Source organism: Pelobates fuscus, chromosome 5 (genome assembly GCF_036172605.1).
Source record: "Pelobates fuscus isolate aPelFus1 chromosome 5, aPelFus1.pri, whole genome shotgun sequence".
Lineage (NCBI taxonomy): Eukaryota > Metazoa > Chordata > Amphibia > Anura > Pelobatidae > Pelobates > Pelobates fuscus.
This window is the reverse complement of record NC_086321.1, coordinates 82,328,008-82,350,820: the sequence shown is the minus strand read 5'-3', so window position 1 is coordinate 82,350,820 and position 22,813 is coordinate 82,328,008. Positions and strand designations below refer to the sequence as shown.

The 22,813-nt window shown below is 41.9% G+C and overlaps 1 protein-coding gene across 1 annotated transcript in view; it reads right to left on the bottom strand.

Moving 5' to 3' along the window:
- The window catches only part of ITGA1 (integrin subunit alpha 1), a 179,270-nt gene that overhangs the window by 66,767 nt on the left and 89,690 nt on the right, over positions 1-22,813 (bottom strand). Inside the window, exons 8-9 of the mRNA XM_063454028.1 lie at positions 21,583-21,733; positions 15,213-15,378 (exon numbers count right to left, since the gene is read on the bottom strand). Coding sequence (XP_063310098.1) covers positions 15,213-15,378; positions 21,583-21,733 — 317 coding nt within the window. The remainder of the gene's footprint in view (positions 1-15,212; positions 15,379-21,582; positions 21,734-22,813) is intronic.

Genomic DNA, 22,813 nt, shown 5'->3' with positions numbered 1-22,813 from the left:
CATGTAATGTGCTGAACATCAAAGCTGAAATTTTAATTTGTCTCAGTAAGTTGAAAGCCATACTTTCTATGGGAGTTTCAAATGTTCAATAATTGTTTTCTGAAGAAAGCATAACTGTCTGTTTTTAGCAAGCAACAACCCCATATTAAACTGTTTATTCACTGAACATCTATTTGTACTGAATTGAAAACTGAATGACAAAATGTAGGCAGAAAACAAATGATTTGAATATATTCTTCAAATACCAGAATATTTTAATTAGTTTTTTAGTTCACTACTATTCTGTGTTTAGTAATGTATAAGTGTGCCAGATGTGACAAGTTTACATAGGTTAATTATAGCCACTGTTATATCTGGGCTACAAATACATGCATTTTGGCAAACACCTCAAAGCCCATGTAAGCTTTGTGTTGTTGAATTTCAGTGATTTATTTTCTGTTGCATGTGTACAGTTGTACTGTAAAATGGGTAAAGCATGGGATATGTTTTTACATTTGTATACTAAAAATTTTAATATACGTTGAAAAAAAAAAAAAAGGAGGCATGAGCCTACAGTCATTGCGCATGAGCGTCCAGTAACGTGGAAAAAAAATTCCCAGCTCCCCAGAGGCTGTCCTAGCACCCCGGTCATACAAATATTCATTAACAGCTTTTTCTTGTTGGAGCAGGCGGTCGAACATTAGGAGTGTTGAATTCCAACGTGTAGGGCTGTCGCAAATCAAGCGCCTCACTGGCATGTTGTTTCGCCGCTGGATATCGGCAAAGTGAGCCATGGCCGTGTAGGAACGCCTGAAATGGCCACACACCTTCCTGACCTGCTTTAGGACGTCCTGTAAACCTGTGTACTTATGCACAAAGCGTTGTATGATCAGATTACACACATGTGCCATGCACTGCACATGTGCCAACTTGCCCAACTTCAATGCCGCTATCAAATTTTTTCCGTTGTCACACACCACTTTGCCGATATCCAGTTGCTGCGGAGTCAGCCACTTTTCCACCTGTGCGTTCAGGGCGGACAGGAGTGCTTGTCCGGTGTGACTCTCTGCTTTCAAGCAAGTCAAACCCAAGACGGCGTGACACTGCCGTATCCGGGATGTGGAATAGTACCTGGGGAGCTGGGGGGGTGCCGTTGATGTGGAGCAAGAAGCAGCGGCACAAGAGGACTCAGCCGAGGAGGTTATGGAAGAGGATGGAGTAGGAGGAGTAGAGGAGGTGGCAGCAGGACTGCCTGCAATTCGTGGCGGTGTCACCAACTCCTCTGCAATGCCACACATTCCTTGCTTGTCAGCCGTCAGCAGGTTTACCCAATGCGCAGTGTAGGTGATATACCTGCCCTGACCATGCTTTGCAGACCAGGTATCAGTGGTCAGATGGACCCTTGCCCCAACACTGTGTGCCAGACATGCCATGACTTCCTTTTGCACAATCGAGTACAAGTTGCGGATTGCCTTTTGTGAAAAGAAATTCCTGCCGGGTACCTTCCACTGCGGTGTCCCAATAGCTACAAATTTTTTGAACGCCTCAGACTCAACCAGATTGTATGGTAAAAGCTGGCGGGCTAATAGTTCGGACAAGCCAGCTGTCAGACGCTGGGCAAGGGGGTGACTTGGTGACATTGGCTTCTTACGCTCAAACATGTCCTTGACAGAAACACAGGACTGTGGGCAGATGAGCGGGAACTGCTCAAGGCGGGAGACGGAGTGGCGGATGGTTGAGAGGGGGCAAGAAGGACAGCAGTGGTTGACGTGGCTGAAGATGCTGGACCAGGAGGAGGATGGCGGCTTAGAGTAGGTGTGCTGCTTGTACTCATGTGTTGATCCCATAGGCGTTTGTGATGTGAGATCATGTGCCTACGCAAAGCAGTTGTACCTAGGTGGGTGTTGGACCTCCCACGACTCAGTTTCCTTTGGCACAGGTTGCAAATGGCATCGCTGTTGTCAGAGGCAGACACACAAAAAAAATGCCACACTGCTGAGCTCTGCAATGACGGCATTCTGGTGGTGGACACAGCATGCGTTGATTGGCGTGCTGTCGGGCTGACCCCGGGTGCCGATGCATGCTGTCTGACTGTGCCACTAGCTCCTTGCAACGACCCCCCCTGCTTCCAACTCGTCTCCTCCTCCTCTCTGTCTCCCCATCTGAACTTTCGCCCTGTTCTTCTTCTTGCCGAGCGGGCACCCACGTGACATCCATGGACGCATCGTCATCATCAACCGCTTTGCTTGTATCTGACAACTCAGAAAAGGAAGCAGCAGCGGGTACAACATCATCATCATCATCACACCGTACCTCCATGTGTTTAATGCTGCCTGCCTGAGACATATCCCTGTTATCTACATCCTCTAGCAATAATGGTTGCGCATCACTCATTTCTTCAAACGGGTGTGTGAATAACTCCTCTGAACATACCAAGTAAAGCGGCTGTGGTGCTAGTTTTGGTGGTGGCGGCAGGCGGGTGAGTGGTATCTTGAGAGGTGCCTGAAGCTAAGCTGGAGGAGGATGGTGCGTCAAGGTTCCGAGCGGAGGCTGTACAAGATTGGGTGTCCTGTGTTAGCCAGTCAACTATGTCCTCAGAACTTTTCAAGTTCAGGGTACGTGGCTTCTGAAAACTGGGCATTATTCTAGGGCAAAAGGGAATCACAGCACCACGACCACGACGGCCCCTGCGGGGTGGCCATGCCTCTGCCTGTCATTTTTGGGGGGATTAGTGGTACTATACATGCAAGCTACTGTGAGACCAGATCTGATTGGCAATGTGAACTTTAACAGTTCTGCAGAGCACACACTGTAAGCCTGACACACCCGCTTGAATACAAGTAACTGCTATTCAATCTATAACAGTGAAAAACAAATTTTGGTTTTAAAAGCACGCTATAGAGACACCAGATATGATTGGCAATGTGCACTGGAACAGTTCTGCAGAGCACACACTGTAGGCCTGAGACACCCGCTTGAAGACAAGTAACTGCTATTCAATCTATAACAGTGAAAAACAAATTTTGGTTTTAAAAGCACGCTATAGAGACACCAGATATGATTGGCAATGTGCACTGGAACAGTTCTGCAGAGCACACACTGTAGGCCTGAGACACCCGCTTGAAGACAAGTAACTGCTATTCAATCTATAACAGTGAAAAACAAATTTTGGTTTTAAAAGCACGCTATAGAGACACCAGATATGATTGGCAATGTGCACTGGAACAGTTCTGCAGAGCACACACTGTAGGCCTGAGACACCCGCTTGAAGACAAGTAACTGCTATTCAATCTATAACAGTGAAAAATAAATTTTGGTTTTAAAAGCATGCTATAGAGACACCAGATATGATTGGCAATGTGCACTGAAACAGTTCTGCAGAGCACACACTGTAGGCCTGAGACACCCGCTTGAAGACAAGTAACTGCTATTCAATCTATAACAGTGAAAAATAAATTTTGGTTTTAAAAGCACGCTATAGAGACACCAGATATGATTGGCAATGTGCACTGGAACAGTTCTGAAGAGCACATGCTGAAGGAAGGACTGACAGAGCCGCTTGAAGGACACTGACTGGCTGCTATTAGCTTACACTAGAAACCTTTTTTCTTTGTAAAAGCACGCTAAAGAGACACCAAATATGATTGGCAACTGTCAAAGCACGCTGGAACAGGTCTACAGAGCACACTCTGAAGTAGGCCTGACACCCAGACGCTTGCAGACAACTAACTGCTCTTCTATTACAGTGAAAAAAAAATATTTCTTTAAAATCTAAAGCTTAAGCTATTGTTAAAACAGATATGAGTGGTGGCACTGGGCAAGTAGGCACAGTATCAAATGTGAACCTCACACAGAAGCTGGCAGGCAGGCAACTGCTCTTCTATTACAGTGAAAACAAATTATTTATTTTAAATCTAAAGCTTAACCAATTGTTAAAACAGATATGAGTGGTGGCACTGGGCAAGTGGGCACAGTATCCAATGTGAACCTCACACAGAAGCTGACAGGCAGGCAACTGCTCTTCTATTACAGTGAAAAAAAAATATTTATTTTAAATGTAAAGCTTAACCTATTGTTAAAACAGATATGAGTGGTGGCACTGGGCAAGTAGGCACAGTATCCAATGTGAACCTCACACAGAAGCTGGCAGGCAGGCAACTGCTCTTCTATTACAGTGGAAACAAAATTTTGGTTGTAAAAGCACGCTATAGAGACACCAGATATGAGTGGCAACTGTCAAAGTACGCTGGCAGGGTTGTGCAGGGCACACGCTGAAGGAAGGCCTGACAGAGCCGCTTGAAGGACACTGACTGGCTGCTATTAGCTTACACTGGAAACCTTTTTTCTTTGTAAAAGCACGCCAAAGAGACACCAGATATGATTGGCAACTGTCAAAGCACGCTGGCACAGGTCTGCAGAGCACACGCTGAAGTAGGCCTGACACCCAGACGCTTGCAGACAACTAACTGATCTTCTATTACAGTGAAAAAAAATGATTTCTTTAAAATCTAAAGCTTAAGCTATTGTTAAAACAGATATGAGTGGTGGCACTGACTGTGCAAATGTCAGGATCGGGACAGGGATCCAACACGCAGAGTACGAACAGGAGTACGTATACCGGACCTTAGAATGGCCGGACTAACGTAAGGAGAAAGCAAAGAATGGTCAGAGACAAGCCGAGGTCGAGGGACCGAGAGAACAGGTAAGCGAGAGACAAGCCGAGGTCAAAGGACACGAGAGGTAAACAGGAACGATAGTACAAGCCAAGTCAAAACCAAATAGAACAATAGACATAAGAGCACTGAGGAACCAGACAAGCTAGAACCACGACAGGGCAATGAACCATTACACACATCCCTCTTTTATACCCTGGTTCTCTAATTGATGGCTCCGCCCTTGCCGAGCCCTGATTCGTTGTTCCGAACTAGATTGACAGGTCGGGATGTGATTGCCGTCATGACGTCGGCTCCTGAGCGTCGTGTCATAAAAGGAAGCGGGGCTATCGCGGCCGGCGTGGGAATGACTAAGAGAGCTGTGAGGATTGGATGAATCAGCCCCCCTGAGAGAACGGCCGTCGGGAAGTCTAACCTCCTCCGAGGTAGAGACTTCAGGTACCCTGACAGTACCCCCCCCTCAGAAACGCCCACCTGGCGGAAGGAACCGGGGCGAGACGGAAAGCGAGCATGAAAAGCCCTGAGAAGGCGAGGAGCATGCACATCCTCCTGGACCACCCAAGATCTTTCCTCAGGACCATATCCTTTCCAGTCAAGAAGATATTGCACCTTCCCCCGAGAAATCCGAGAATCGAGGATGGAATTGATCTCATACTCCTCCTGACCCTCAACCTGGACAGAACGAGGGGAAGGCACAGTGGAGGAAAATCTGTTACACACCAAAGGCTTCAATAAAGAAACATGAAAGGAGTTCGGGATGCGTAAAGCAGGCGGAAGAGCCGGACGATGTGCAACAGGATTTATACGACACAGAACCCTGTAAGGACCTATGTAACGAGGAGCAAATTTCATGGAAGGAACTTTCAAGCGGATGTTCCTGGTACTCAACCATACCCTATCACCCGGAGAGAATACCGGAGCCAGCCTTCTGCGTTTGTCAGCGGGTCGTTTGGACACCATGGAATTATGAATAAGAATTTGTCGAGTCTGATCCCACAACTTTCTCAGATTGGCAACATGAATATCAACCGACGGTATCCCCTGGGAGGGGGAGGCCGACGGAAGAACGGAAGGATGAAAGCCATAATTCATGAAAAAGGGGCTAGAACGAGTAGAATCGCAAACACTGTTGTTGTGCGCAAACTCCGCCCAAGGAATCAGACCGACCCAATCGTCCTGGTGTTCAGAAACAAAACAACGCAAGAACTGTTCAACCTTTTGGTTGGTGCGTTCGGCAGCCCCATTGGACTGGGGATGATAGGCAGAGGAAAAATTTAATTTGATACCAAGCTGAGAACAGAAGGATCTCCAAAACCGGGAAACAAATTGGGAACCTCTATCAGAAACGATTTCAGAAGGAATCCCATGTAAACGAAAAATCTCCCTCGCGAAAATTTCAGCCAATTCGGGAGAAGAGGGCAATTTGATCAGAGGTACAAAATGAGCCATTTTGGTAAACCTGTCAATTACTGTGAGGATAACCGTATGTTTTTTAGAAACCGGTAAATCAACGATGAAGTCCATAGCCAGACAAGACCATGGTTTCACAGGAATTTCTAGGGGGTGCAAAAGCCCACATGGAAGCGTATGAGGTTGTTTAGTCCTCATACAGACATCACATGCCCCGACGAATTCCTTAAGATCCTTACGTAATGAAGGCCACCAGAAATCTTTAGAAATCAGAGAACATGACTTGCGTATGCCAGGATGTCCGGCAAATTTACTGTTATGAAAACACTGCATAAGTTCCAGTTGGAGTTTAGGAGGAACGAAGTAACGGTCCCCCGGAATAGGTCCGGGTGCCAGATGTTGTAACTTCTTGATCTCATCCAGCAACGGAGAGTGAATCTTGATGCTAGTGCTGGCAATAATATTACGCTTGGGAACTATAGAAGAAAAAACCATATCAGGCATAGTAGAAGGTTCATGTTGGCGGGACAATGCATCGGCCTTAGAATTCTTAGAACCAGGTCTATAAGTGAGAACATAGTTGAAATGAGTAAGGAACAAAGACCAACGAGCCTGCCTGGCAGATAATCGCTTGGCTTCCCCTATATATGACAAATTCTTGTGATCCGTCAAAATAGTAACCGGGTGTAAAGTCCCTTCCAACAGATGTCTCCACTCCTTTAAAACCAAAATTACCGCTAACAGTTCCCTGTCACCAATATCATACCTGCTCTCAGGCCCAGACAATTTCCTGGAAAAAAAACCACAAGGATGCAGTGGTTTATTCAAACTTAACCTTTGGGACAGAATAGCGCCTACACCTGTCTCTGAGGCGTCTACCTCGAGTAAGAAAGGCAAAGATGTGTCTGGATGAACTAATATCGGTGCTGAGGCAAACTGTTCCTTGAGAGTACTGAAAGCAACAAGCGCCTCCGGGGACCATGTCTTAGTATCAGCACCCTGTTTAGTCATGTTGGTAATAGGAGCAATAATAGACGAGTACCCCTTAATGAAGCGCCTGTAGTAATTCGAGAATCCGATAAACCTCTGAATGGCCTTGAGTCCCTTGGGCAATGGCCAATCCAAGATAGATTGGAGTTTAACAGGATACATCTTAAACCCCTCACCAGAAATAACGTAACCAAGAAAGTTTACCTGAGATTGGTCGAAGCTACACTTCTCCAATTTGCAATACAACCCATGCTGTAGGAGTTTGTGCAATACCCTTCTGACTTGTTTGTGATGAACCTCAGGCTCTTTAGAGTGTATTAGTATATCATCCAAATAAACTATAACACATTCATGTTGAAATTCCCTAAGAACCTCATTAATCAAGTCCTGGAATACAGCAGGGGCATTGCAAAGCCCGAAGGGCATTACCGTGTACTCGTAGTGGCCATACCGGGTATTGAAAGCCGTTTTCCATTCATCGCCCTGCTGAATTCTCACCAAGTTATAAGCTCCCCTCAGATCTAACTTGGTAAAAATCTTAGAGCCTTTAAGGCGATCAAATAGCTCAGTAATTAGGGGAATCGGATAAGCATTTCTGATAGTTATCTTATTCAAGCCCCGATAATCAATGCAAGGCCGTAGTGTACCGTCTTTTTTATCTACAAAAAAGAAACCGGCTCCGGCTGGAGAAGAGGATCTTCTAATAAATCCTTTGTCTAGATTCTCCTGAATGTACTCTTCTAAGACTAAGTTCTCCTTAGTGGATAGAGGATATACATTGCCCCTCGGAGGCATAGTACCAGGTAGGAGATTAATCTTACAATCAAAGGACCTGTGTGGGGGTAAAGTATCAGCCTTCCTCTTATCAAAGACTGCCTTTAAATCCTGGTACTGGGAAGGTATCTGTAATTCTGTGGGCTTGTTAGAGTTACTAGGTGTGTCCACTACGCACAATGGTGAGACTTTCTGTACACAACCTTTCTGGCAACCCTGACCCCAAGAGACTATTTCACCTTGCTCCCAATCAATAGTAGGGTTATGCTTTTTAAGCCAGGGATACCCCAAAACTATAGGAACTGAAGGGGATGAGATAAGCATGAGAGAAATCTCCTCCTCGTGTAAAATACCAATGGTTAACTTAACTGGTATAGTTTCACGAGAAATCACAGGATCTGATAAAGGTCTACCATCTATGGCCTCAACGGCCAATGGAGTCTCCTTTAGCTGAGATGGGATAGAGTGGTTTTTGACAAAAGTTTGATCAATAAAGCTTTCAGCTGCTCCGGAATCTATTAATGCCATAGCTTTAAGTACTCCCTTTTCCCAAGTTAAAGAAACCTGTAGTAGTAACCTATGATCCCTGTAATCATATGTAGAGGACAAAATAGAAACACCCAAGGCCTGTCCTCTGGAGAAACTTAGGTGCGAGCGTTTCCCGGACGGTTAGGGCAATTTAGGCGTAAATGCCCGCCTACTCCACAATACATACACCGACCCTCCCTTCTCCTATATTGTCTTTCATTCTCTGAAAGGCGAGTGTTACCAATTTGCATAGGTTCTGGGAGAGCTAGTATAGTAGATTCAGAATTCTGAAATGCGGGAGTTAGTCTTAAGGAAGGTCTATAACCATTATCACGAGTGTTCTGCCTCTGTCTCATACGTTCATCTATACGAGAAATAAATGAAATTAATTCCTCTAAATTTTCAGGAAGATCCCTTGTGGCAACCTCGTCTAAGATCGCATCTGATAATCCGTTCAGAAATACGTCCATATAGGCTTGTTCATTCCACTTGACCTCTGCTGCCAAGGATCTGAACTCTAGCGCATAATCCACAAGGGTTAGATTATGCTGTCTAAGACGTAATAGTAATCTAGCTGCACTGGCCTTTCTCCCTGGGGGATCAAAAGTCCTCCTAAAAGTAGTAATAAACACAGTATAGTTATAGACTACTGGATTATCATTTTCCCACAGAGGGTTAGCCCATCTAAGAGCTTTGTCAATGAGTAGCGAGATTATGAATCCAACCTTCGCCCTGTCAGTAGGGTAGGCGCGGGGTTGTAATTCAAAATGAATTCCTATCTGGTTTAGGAAACCTCGACAGGTATCCGGAGCACCGCCATACCGTAAAGGGGAAGTAACACGGGAAGAAGTTCCCACTGTGGCTACCTCTAGGCCTGAGTTAGCAAGAGAGATAGATGGAGTACGCATCTCCTCTGCTTGATTACTCGGATGGGATAGTAATGCTTGCAGCGCTAGGGCCATTTGGTCCATTCTATGGTCCATGGCTTCAAACCTCGAGTCAGGTGGACCAAGCTGAGCGTTTGTACCTGCAGGATCCATGGCCCTGTCGTAATGTCAGGATCGGGACAGGGATCCAACACGCAGAGTACGAACAGGAGAGGAGTACGTATACCGGACCTTAGAATGGCCGGACTAACGTAAGGAGAAAGCAAAGAATGGTCAGAGACAAGCCGAGGTCGAGGGACCGAGAGAACAGGTAAGCGAGAGACAAGCCGAGGTCAAAGGACACGAGAGGTAAACAGGAACAATATTACAAGCCGAGTCAAAACCAAATAGAACAATAGACATAAGAGCACTGAGGAACCAGACAAGCTAGAACCACGACAGGGCAATGAACCATTACACACATCCCTCTTTTATACCCTGGTTCTCTAATTGATGACTCCGCCCTTGCCGAGCCCTGATTCGTTGTTCCGAACTAGATTGACAGGTCGGGATGTGATTGCTGTTATGACGTCGGCTCCTGAGCGTCGTGTCATAAAAGGAAGCGGGGCTATCGCGGCCGGCGTGGGAATGACTAAGGGAGCTGTGAGGATTGGATGAATCAGCCCCCCTGAGAAAACGGCCGTCGGGAAGTCTAACCTCCTCCGAGGTAGAGACTTCAGGTACCCTGACAACAAATGGGCAAGGCATCCAACCTGACACAGAAGCTGGCAGGCAGGCAACTGCTCTTCTATTACAGTGAAAAAAAATGATTTCTTTAAAATCTAAAGCTTAAGCTATTGTTAAAACAGATATGAGTGGTGGCACTGGGCAAGTAGGCACAGTATCCAATGTGAACCTCACACAGAAGCTGGCAGGCAGGCAACTGCTCTTCTATTACAGTGAAAAAAATTATTTATTTAAAATCTAAAGCTTAACCAATTGTTAAAACAGATATGAGTGGTGGCACTGACTGTGCAAATGGGCAAGGCATCCAACCTGACACAGAAGCTGGCAGGCAGGCAACTGCTCTTCTATTACAGTGAAAACAAATTATTTATTTTAAATCTAAAGCTTAACCAATTGTTAAAACAGATATGAGTGGTGGCACCTACTGTGCAAATGGGCAAGGCATCCAACCTGACACAGAAGCTGGCAGGCAGGCAACTGCTCTTCTATTACAGTGAAAACAAATTATTTATTTTAAATCTAAAGCTTAACCAATTGTTAAAACAGATATGAGTGGTGGCACTGGGCAAGTAGGCACAGTATCCAATGTGAACCTCACACAGAAGCTGGCAGGCAGGCAACTGCTCTTCTGTTACAGTGGAAACAAAATTTTGGTTGTAAAAGCACGCTATAGAGACACCAGATATGAGTGGCAACTGTCAAAGTACGCTGGCAGGGTTGTGCAGGGCACACGCTGAAGGAAGGCCTGACAGAGCCGCTTGAAGGACACCGACTGGCTGCTATTAGCTTACACTGGAAACCTTTTTTCTTTGTAAAAGCACGCTAAAGAGACACCAGATATGATTGGCAACTGTCAAAGCACGCTGGCACAGGTCTGCAGAGCACACGCTGAAGTAGGCCTGACACCCAGACGCTTGCAGACAACTAACTGATCTTCTATTACAGTGAAAAAAAATGATTTCTTTAAAATCTAAAGCTTAAGCTATTGTTAAAACAGATATGAGTGGTGGCACTGACTGTGCAAATGGGCAAGGCATCCAACCTGACACAGAAGCTGGCAGGCAGGCAACTGCTCTTCTATTACAGTGAAAAAAAATGATTTCTTTAAAATCTAAAGCTTAAGCTATTGTTAAAACAGATATGAGTGGTGGCACTGGGCAAGTAGGCACAGTATCCAATGTGAACCTCACACAGAAGCTGGCAGGCAGGCAACTGCTCTTCTATTACAGTGAAAACAAATTATTTATTTTAAATCTAAAGCTTAACCAATTGTTAAAACAGATATGAGTGGTGGCACTGGGCAAGTGGGCACAGTATCCAATGTGAACCTCACACAGAAGCTGGCAGGCAGGCAACTGCTCTTCTATTACAGTGAAAAAAAATATTTATTTTAAATGTAAAGCTTAACCAATTGTTAAAACAGATATGAGTGGTGGCACTGGGCAAGTAGGCACAGTATTCAATGTGAACCTCACACAGAAGCTGGCAGGCAGGCACCTGCAATTACATTACACAGGAAAAAAAAAAAAGCAGCCTGATGTTATAGCCCTAAAAAGGGCTTTTTGGGGTGCTGTCCTTACAGCAGAGATCAGATGAGTCCTTCAGGATTGTAGTGGACACTGAATACCCTAGCCAAGCTATCAATTTCCCTATCTAATCAGCAGCAGCTAAAATTTCCCTCCTCTCACTAAGCATGAATCTTCCAAATGAATCGAAAATGGATGCTGGGAGGGAGGTTGGAGGGTGTGGAAGGGAGGGAGTGCTGCTGATTGGCTGGAATGTGTCTGCCGACCGAGAGGCACAGGGTCAAAGTTTGCCCAATGATGACGAATAGGGGGCGGATTGAACTGCGCATGTGTCCGCCCGCCGCGGCGAACGCGAACACGCTAAGTTTGCCGGGAACTGTTCGCCGGCGGACAGTTCGGTACATCACTAATAATGAATAAAACAAACAAGCTCCTTCCATTGCACGAGTCCCTTGTTTAGTTATACATTCACGTGACGCTTTGGAGTTATGGAATTCTGATGACCCACCCATTGACCTAAATTTGGATGAATTGCAATTTTCCTGAAAATAAATGCACAAATCTAATATATTCTATGCTTGTCAATTTAATATATTTGTAGCACTTTTATATATTTTACATACTTGCAGAATTCTCAAGTTTTTCATATTTTATGACCAACACGGTAGGGAGTAGTACATCACTTTAGGCATACCCTATATGAAGGTCTTCTACTCTGTACCACTGAAAGGTTGATTCAGTATGTGCTATTGCTTGGTATCCATAACTGACATAATTAGTTGCATTATTGCAGGTTAGTTTAAAAAAAGACCTGATCGGGGACCCATTGAAAGGAAAAGCTGCTTACGCTGTTGTCTGTTCTCATGTTCTCATAAGCTCTTGTTTTTGGCTTACTTGGGTCTCCTTAAGTAAAAAAGTAATCTAGATGTGGATCCCTTGCTCACTGGGTCCCAATGAATGCAGAAATCAGTGGTTGCTGTATTGGACTGCTTTTCTGGGTGAGATAATTCTGATATGTAACCGACTAAGCTTCTCCCTGTATTGCTATAAGTGAGCTAAAACATGTATAAGACCCGATCAGGAACCCACTGAAGGCCAAACTGCTGAGGTATTCTCGGTGTTCTTATAATTTTTTTTGGCATAGAAATAAACAAATGTTTAATTTACTCAATAGCAATTTGCATTCAACTATTTTTCATTTTGTCTGGGGCTCATTTTCTCCTATTAAAATGTATTTTTCATTTTTTGTGACACAGCACTTGAACAGAATATTTATTGGTATAAAACAAAAATTTCAACACGACAGCAGAAGTGAATTAAAGTAAAACATTCTCAATAAATATGTACCGTATTTATTCGAGTATAACGCGCATTTTTTTTAACCGATTTTTAATTTAAAATTAAGGGTGCGCATTATACTCGAATAAATATACCTTCTAGGACCGCCGGGCTCATTACAAGCCCGGCGGTCCTGGGGGGTGGGCAGCAAGCATTTACTCACCTCCGTGCAGCTCCTCCAGCTTCCCAGTGTAAATCTCGCGAGACCCGCGGCCAGCTCTGACGCTCTGACGTCGTCAGAGCTGGCCGCGGGTCTCGCGAGATGTACACTGGGAAGCTGGAGGAGCTGCACGGAGGTGAGTAAATGCTTGCTGCACACCCCCCCAGGACCGCCGGGCTTGTAATGAGCCCGGCGGTCGGTATTATCGAGCACCCACTCGAATATTTATTCGAGTATAACAAGCACCCTAATTTTAGATTAAAAATCGGTATAAAATTTTATACCGATTTTTAATCGAAAATTAGGGGTGCGCGTTATACACGTGTGCGCGTTATACTCGAATAAATACGGTACACATTTTTTTACAGTTTTTAAGTTATCATTTCTAGACACATGATTTCCCATATAACTTTATAAAACAAACAAATAAGCAAACAAACAAACAAACCAGGAATAGACATAAAAATAATGAAACCTTCCCTTCTAAAAAAGAGACTTCACAAAGTAAAGCACAATTGAGCATTAGACTATATGTACCGGTGCTTATTATACAAAAGGAGGAAGTATTGTGGTTTCTGAAAACAGGAAATGTAAAAAGGGTCTTCTTTTGAAGCTTAAAAACCATTCCTGTTGCATACTGTGAAGACATGACTTCAGTGCTATTGTGAGATCCCACCCTCTGATTTAACTCGCATTGTACATATAATGCTGAACAATAATTTGTAAAACAAGGCACCATAACATCATGTCCTTAAAAAAAACCAAAAAACATTAGACATACATTTTTTTTTGAATTAATTAATTTTGAATAGGTGTGTATATGTATGGTCACATTAACATTTTGAAAGTTCTAAGAGTTTTGTGAGTCAGTGGAATGGGAAAGCATTCCAACCATAGGTAATTGCTCCTTTGCCAAGATCTTCCATTTCTAGCTTCAATATGGTCATATGTTTGTGGGTTCTTTTTCAATACTTTGCTATACAAAGTTTTGTAGCTTTACAAATTTTAACTATTAATTTATAAATGTCACATTTTTTAATAGGTCAACAATTAGAATTCGGTAGGAAAGTTCATTTATCTGGGTTAAGATTAAATGTGAGGATTGAGTTGATGACACAGGGGCCAATTAGCAACGTGTAAGTCTTCATTGATATTATGGACTCCCAACTACCACATGCCATGATACATGTTCACAAAGTATACAGACTGATGGATTAATACATGCCATTAACAAAAATGGAAAAATGGAGTTTATTTTTGTTGTGTTTATTTTTGGGCAGTTGAGTATGGGTGCTTTTTGATTTTGTTATGTTACTCTTAGGCAGGGTTTCAAGTTAGGAGATACATAAAGTTATGTAAGGTAGAGAGGATCCTCCTGGAGTTCCGAGGTAAGCCTTTGGTACTCGTACCAGTAGGGCTATTACAGTGATTTTTAGGGAAGGTGTCAGTGCATATGATTGCGCTATTTTTAAGGGTGTGAGCCCGCCTCCAGTCCGCCTGTAGTCGGGTGAAGATTCAAGTGTTTTTTTATATTTGGCAGCATGTTCTTAGATGGTTGTAGCAGTGACAATATTTACTCTCAGCAAGCATTAATTGCATTAACTTAGGAAAAGATATTCTATTTTGCAATAGTCAGGGCACTTTGTCTTACTGCCAGATTCTGAATATATTGATAAACAGTTCCACATTATATTTTTGTGAGTTACCTTTCTACTTTAATTCATTCAGAATCAAAATAATGTAAAGTACTCTACAGTAGGTATATCATAGCCTAGCTATTAATGCCTGTGTGTAACTGTGTATGATATAAATGTGATCTCCTGGATAACTGGACTTTCTCCTCTTTGAGAGTATATCAATGCCCTTTTATATAGGGATATTTGTGACACTATAAAGACTTATCTATAAAATAATTAATAGAGTGTAAGAGGACATTTATGGACTGTTAGACTCTCTGGTACATTGCCTAGCCTAAGAAGAAGATTAAATACACCAATTGTTTGATTGGTGTTTTTTTTATTTAATAAAGTTTACTTATGCCATGTCTTTGAGGCTACCCTATATCACAACCATTGATTACTCTCCAATGGGACCGGTATCTGTTATGTTTTAAAAAGGATATGCTAATTGTTACATATATTTTGGTAAACAAAAAATGTATACATGTAAAGCAACAGCTAAGTGTAAATGTATTCAATTCATCATGTGTTTGAGATGTTACCTTCAAGAGCAAATATTCTTTCTCCCAGTGATTCGACAATAGTTGAAAGTGCCAGTTCATCAGACACATTGAAGAAGTGTGTTTCTTTTGGTTCACTTGCAATTGATTTTATCTCTTCAATTAACCTGTCCGTACTTCTGTTTCCTCTGTTGTAATAACCAAGAATCTGAATTAAATATAGAAGGGAATAGTTTTAAGCAGGATAAACCACCACCTAGGGCCCAACGTTCAGTCAGGGGCCCCGGGACCATGGATTTTCTTGGCCCCTTTAACTATAGAATGAAGGGGGCCAAACTGGTAATCTGCCCTTTTCTAGTATTAATGCCAAAACATTTGAACTAATATGCTGATATGATTGTATAAATCTACTACTGTATTAATTTAAACTGCTTGCAACAACCTTTCAATAGTATTCCATAAACATGGTGTCTGTTGAATGTATATTACACACCCTGTTTTGTTGTGATTAATTGGTCCTTGCAAGAATAGCATGTAATGTGTGGGTACAGTCCATTATCCTGTGTGCTGTCTGGCATTCGCTGCCTTGGAATATGCTCCATAGGCAGAAAAATTATATTTTGCAAGTATTTGTTGTTCCTTTTCCAATAGTATTTGTTGTTCCGTTCATAGGTGTAGTTGCATTTAAGTTTCATGTCATGTAGCTGTGGACATGTCATCTCTATGGCATTACTTTTAAACTGGTATTTTAGGGGTTGAAGTGACAGATAAGATTAATTTAGCATTATTGCACATGATTATACATCTATTAGGAGTGTTTTAGTGGCTTTCATAAATGTACCAGAAGTTAAACCATGTTTATGTGCAGGCATTTCTAATTAAAAGCCATGTTAATCAATAAGTAGTCTCTCAAGGTTAAGTAGGGTACAGAGCTATGGTTCTTAATCCCAGAGTCAGAACTAAAAAAAATGTCCCAATATTATTTTATAACACAAGAGATCAGCAACATTTTCAAGCTGTTTTAGATGCCCCCCTCACTCTCCCCCTGCCCCCACAAATAAATAAATAAATAAAAGCATGCATGTTTTCATTGGGGGTATAGTAATTATTTTTATTTTTTTCATTTTTGGGGGGCAGAGGAGTGTTCCTTTAAATTAATATTTGCATCTCCTGAAACAGAACCGTCACAATTTCTAAATACTGATCTTTCTTCCTCTTCCGCTATTTCTTGCTCTTCCTCAGAAATGTCATAGAAAATGTCATGCTGAAATGCCTTTTACTGTGTTTTTTTTTAACTTACATATATTTACAGGGAGTGCAGAATTATTAGGCAAATGAGTATTTTGACCACATCATCCTCTTTATGCATGTTGTCTTACTCCAAGCTGTATAGGCTCGAAAGCCTACTACCAATTAAGCATATTAGGTGATGTGCATCTCTGTAATGAGAAGGGGTGTGGTCTAATGACATCAACACCCTATATCAGGTGTGCATAATTATTAGGCAACTTCCTTTCCTTTGGCAAAATGGGTCAAAAGAAGGACTTGACAGGCTCAGAAAAGTCAAAAATAGTGAGATATCTTGCAGAGGGATGCAGCACTCTTAAAATTGCAAAGCTTCTGAAGCGTGATCATCGAACAATCAAACGTTTCATTCAAAATAGTCAACAGGGTCGCAAGAAGCGTGTGGAAAAACCAAGGCGCAAAATAACTGCCCATGAACTGAGAAAAGTCAAGCGTGCAGCTGCCAAGATGCCACTTGCCACCAGTTTGGCCATATTTCAGAGCTGCAACATCACTGGAGTGCCCAAAAGCACAAGGTGTGCAATACTCAGAGACATGGCCAAGTTAAGAAAGGCTGAAAGACGACCACCACTAAACAAGACACACAAGCTGAAACGTCAAGACTGGGCCAAGAAATATCTCAAGACTGATTTTTCTAAGGTTTTATGGACTGATGAAATGAGAGTGAGTCTTGATGGGCCAGATGGATGGGCCCGTGGCTGGATTGGTAAAGGGCAGAGAGCTCCAGTCCGACTCAGATGCCAGCAAGGTGGAGGTGGAGTACTGGTTTGGGCTGGTATCATCAAAGATGAGCTTGTGGGGCCTTTTCGGGTTGAGGATGGAGTCAAGCTCAACTCCCAGTCCTACTGCCAGTTTCTGGAAGACACCTTCTTCAAGCAGTGGTACAGGAAGAAGTCTGCATCCTTCAAGAAAAACATGATTTTCATGCAGGACAATGCTCCATCACACGCGTCCAAGTACTCCACAGCGTGGCTGGCAAGAAAGGGTATAAAAGAAGAAAATCTAATGACATGGCCTCCTTGTTCACCTGATCTGAACCCCATTGAGAACCTGTGGTCCATCATCAAATGTGAGATTTACAAGGAGGGAAAACAGTACACCTCTCTGAACAGTGTCTGGGAGGCTGTGGTTGCTGCTGCACACAATGTTGATGGTGAACAGATCAAAACACTGACAGAATCCATGGATGGCAGGCTTTTGAGTGTCCTTGCAAAGAAAGGTTGCTATATTGGTCACTGATTTGTTTTTGTTTTGTTTTTGAATGTCAGAAATGTATATTTGTGAATGTTGAGATGTTATATTGGTTTCACTGGTAAAAATAAATAATTGAAATGGGTATATATTTGTTTTTTGTTAAGTTGCCTAATAATTATGCACAGTAATAGTCACCTGCACACACATATATCCCCCTAAAATAGCTAAAACGAAAAACAAACTAAAAACTACTTTTAAAAATATTCAGCTTTGATATTAATGAGTTTTTTGGGTTCATTGAGAACATGGTTGTTGTTCAATAATAACATTAATCCTCAAAAATACAACTTGCCTAATAATTCTGCACTCCCTGTATATATAATGCTGTCTGATGCCAATTAAAATAGGAAGTGGCAGAGAAAATGTAAAGATTAGAGCTTTCTTAATTTTTCTGCAAGATCATCTTTTCCTTTCTCCTTTTCGGAAATGTTTGCTTTCTTTCATATTGAGTAGTATTTCAGATTAATGCTTATAATTGTGAAAAATACATATCTTTCAATGTAAGTTTTGCAATACGTTCTATTCAAATGTCAATCTGCAGGGTTATTGTAGGCCAATGACTGACTTCTGATAGCAACTAATCATATCTAACTTTCAGCAGAAAACGTTGGAATATCATCACTGTTTGTGGCCCTGACCACTTCCCCCTACAATAAAAAGTATAAATACAGCAGGTATAGGGTTTGTGAGACTCCATTATTATCCCTAAAAAAGCCAGGTGGTTTTCTAATGCATATCCAATGTATGGTAGATGGAGAACATAAAAGGTAGAAAAAGGTGTTTTCTGGACCCCAAAATTCACAATGGGGCTCAGAAATTGTATTCCCCTTCCAACCCCCTAAATGTAGACAGTATAACTGTGTTAAGATCAAGGGACCCCAAGTTTTCTAGCCCTCATAAAAAAAACAAAAAAACTATACAGAGGCCTGATTGTCATGTTGGACGAACGTGTTCTTCAAAAGGTCATGGCTAATCCCTGTTTAGATGTTCATGTTTTTTTCCACCATTTCTGTGACTCCAGTAGATAGTTATCCTATTAACTGCACACTACTATACTCTAGTTCAGGTGTAGGCAACCTTTTAGCAGCACTGTGCCGATATAGGATTGTGATGTCCCGTAGTGTGCTGGTTGTTATGACCTGCAGTGGTTATGGTACTGCGTTCTTCTATTCCTTTCCCAATAGCTGAGCATAAGTGATTATAGCTGCAGCAGGGAGTAGAGGAATAGTGTAGATGAATGTAGCTTCCAACACGATTCTCCCCAGCAAATAGAATATCCCCCAAACATGAGCCTAGACTTCATGAAGGGTGTAACAGGAATGAAGTTTATTGAAAATACACTGGCTTTTATGAGAAATCCTCCTGCAAGAGGACCTCCCACAGCAAACAAAGACAATAACCAATCATCATACAGTTTTACAGTAATAGCCCCCTTCTCTCTGCCTGGGAGATATTGAGATAAGTTAAGGAATGAACCAATTATCTCCAGGCAGAGGGCACACAATTTTCCCAAAAGTTGGAACACCCCTTCACCCACAAGGTATCCCCACAAATTACATATCCCCCTGATAGCCCCGATCTGGGGGACAAACATATCCAAATTTCACCCAGATCGGTTCAGGGGTTCTTAAAAAGTATGGAAGTCACATTTCACCGACCACACACGAGGCTCCTGCCCAAAACAGTTCCACGAATTCAGCGTGTGCGGTCGGTCAATTCAGAAAAAGGTAAAAAATGAACAAAGTACCAAATGGATTATCCTGGCTCATAGGAGCGATTGCTCCCCTTGTCCGTACGAACAAAACTACCGAATGGCGCTCTCCTGGCTGTTTGGCAACTAAAGGAAGCAGGCTTTCATAGTTTCAGCGGTGGTTCGTGACGTCGAGTGTCCTATTTTAGTTCCAGACACTCGACGACCAAGTCCCGCTGACTCCCCTCGTGCGAACAAGATGGCCGCCGTTTTCTATTCCACTTGGCGTTCGGCTATACGAACAGCGGCCGCCCAGGGAGCACTTAATAGACGGTTCTTTTGAACTTAATGAGCCAGGAGGGTGGTCGGTGTTCGGTAGTTTCAAACTACCGAACCAATAGATTCAATATACATGCAATACTTGTAGGAAAAAGAACAAAGAAGAAAATATTAAACAAAAGTCTATTTTCTTCACACAGGTCCTATTTTTTTAAATTGAGGTCTCTATGCTGCCGTTTTCTATTTATACTGTAATTGCTTTGTATCTTTATATTTGTGCGTATATGAGCTATTATATTGTATATGTTCAGGAGTAGTTTGTGGTATCGTGTATGATACATATGAATGTGGGCTGTGTATGGGGGCTGCTTGTGGAATTGTGTGTGTGGATGGATAAGTCACATTGTGTGCGTATGTGTGGGGCTGTTTGAGGTATTGCATGTGAGAGGCTGCATGTGTGGTTGTGTGCATGTATGTGGATTGTTAGCGGGTTACGTTTGTGCGGATAGTTTGTATGTTTGTATGTGGGCTGTTCGTATTATTTGTATGAGGGGAGGGTTATTGTGCATTTCTGTGTATATCTAGCAGTGTGGGTGGCTTCCCTGGGTTCCAGTGGGGGCCAGGCTGGCCAGGTACAGGTCAAGGACAGGAGCTGCAACAGGAGCTGCAGGCTGCTCTACTACAGTGTGGATTCCCATTTACAAGTGCTGGGAGGAAGTGATATGAGATAATTATCTGAGATCACTTCCTCTACGTGCTGCAATGCATAAATTGAGGATTGTCCTTCAACGCCTTTTCGTATTAGCAGATATCTGAAGTTTCACTGGGACTCCTGATAGGCCAGAGCCTGTTTGGCTCTAGCAGCCTTGAGTGCCGTGCACAGACACATTGAGTGCCGTGCATGGCACTAGTGCCATAGGTTGCCTACCCCTGCTCTAGTTAATGATCAGCAGCTTTCCTTGGGGCTTGCCGCAATGTGTTCCATGGCCATTACCTTGCCATGCTTGCAGGCAGGCTCTCTCCCTACAGTGACGACCACTGCAACCAACTTTATTATAACCTAATTCTTCTCCCCCCCAAAGTTTGTGACTTCTGAACAACTTTACCAAGAAAGTGGGCACTTATTTACTGTATTTTTATATTGAGGGCTATTTCTCTCACATGTACTATATATATATATATATATATATATATATAGAGATAGATATAGATATACAGTACATATATAAATATATATATATATATATTTTATATATACATATATATATATATATATTATTTTATTTATATATATATATATATATATATATATATATACACAAGATCCAGCATGCGCACTCACTCATCCACTTAACAGCAACTTCAAAGCTCACAGATTTTATATTTAATTAGTTTTTAAAAAAAACTAAACTAATCTAGGCAAAAATAATGGAGGTTTAGTTACAGTATATGATCATATATTGCATAAGCCTGCCACAACGTCAATGTACCCCTTTTTTTGGCATGTCCTACTCTAACAACCTAATGTCTGCTCTTATGAGATTAAGCCAATTACTTTTGGCACTGGGAATGGGAGTGTAAGCGTAGTGTCTCTAACCATAGGATTTCTTCCATTAAATGTGAACTCAACCACATTTTCCCCTCACATAGAGTTTATGTCTCTATATAAATTAAATATCTTGAAATACAAATTGTATCATAATTCATGATTATGGTGACTTACTAGATATTACATTTCATAATGCTACAGAATGTGAGATAATAAGTCACACTGTAAAATTATTTGTGATATGAATGGTAACATAATAAACCATGACTGATAACACATTGTTTTCATCATTAATGATCTACCACCCATTTCGCTTTTAACAGTTAAGTACTTACAGCAACAGAAAGCCTTTCTATTCCATCCTTTTCACAGTCATCTATAACGTCTTTTAATCTGTGCTTGTCATGCGACTCTCCATCTGTCACAACCACCATGAGCTTCTTAACTCCTTTTCGAGCTCCAGCTTTTTCTGTAAAAGCCTCTTTTCTGAAACATGAGTAGAAGGAAACTTGGCCTCAAAAACTTGAATTTGTAGAGGAACAGATGATACTACAATCCCAGTGAGATGATACTAGAATTCTATCACACCATCATACACTCAAAACTGTAGTACCTTAGATCCATATATCAAGTCCCAATATTTTATGCACTAACTGTGAACTTATTACAAGTCAGGTTGTTGGATATCTTTTGTTACTCACAGACGTTTTGCTTTTTGTTGTCATGCTATGATATAGTTTAATAGTTTATTTTATCTAAACTCCCACAAATGTTATGTTCATCACTGATTTTAATGGGTACCCAATTCATCGCGCATATTTTCAACCTCAATCCCAAGGTGGAAAATTTGTGTGAATGTAGCAAGCATTCTTAAAATAACACAAAGCTTTCAGTCATGCTCAGTTCTTCCAGAAGCTTGCAAACAATATATGTCTAGTTCCCGGTCCTATAGAACCATTTTCTAACTCTATATGATGTCTCTCTAGACATCAAAGTACAAAACCTTTGGCTTGTTACTTCCATCTTGTGCTCATTGCCTTGGCCTTTAGGAATTGTTTGATTATACTTTGTATTTATCCTATGTAGTGCTAGTTCTGCTTACAGTGTATTTCACCCTGCTCTCAGGCTCCTATTATTAAACATCAGATATCTACGCATTAAAATGTATGCTAATAATCACATAATTACAAATATTGTGGAGTTTCCTTCCATCTCACATATGACTGCACCTCTTAAAGAAAATAAAAAGTGCATTACTGTAATAGAGTAACACTAAAAGTTTTAGTATGATATAATAATAATTTTTAATCTAGTGTAACACTAAAACATAAGTCTTTTCAAAGTGGAAATCACTGAAAAATGCAGTTAAATATGCACTGTAAAACAAGTAAGTAAAAACATATAAGTGCAACAGGTAGGTAGTAATAAAGTGCGTAATATATTCTCTGTATTATTGTTAGTATTTCTGTGCATCTCTTTGTGGTCCTATGTGCTCATATTCTTTAGGCAATTAGTTTTGAGGTTACAGTTGTATTTTAATGCTCTTGTAAAACGCTGAAAGCCTTT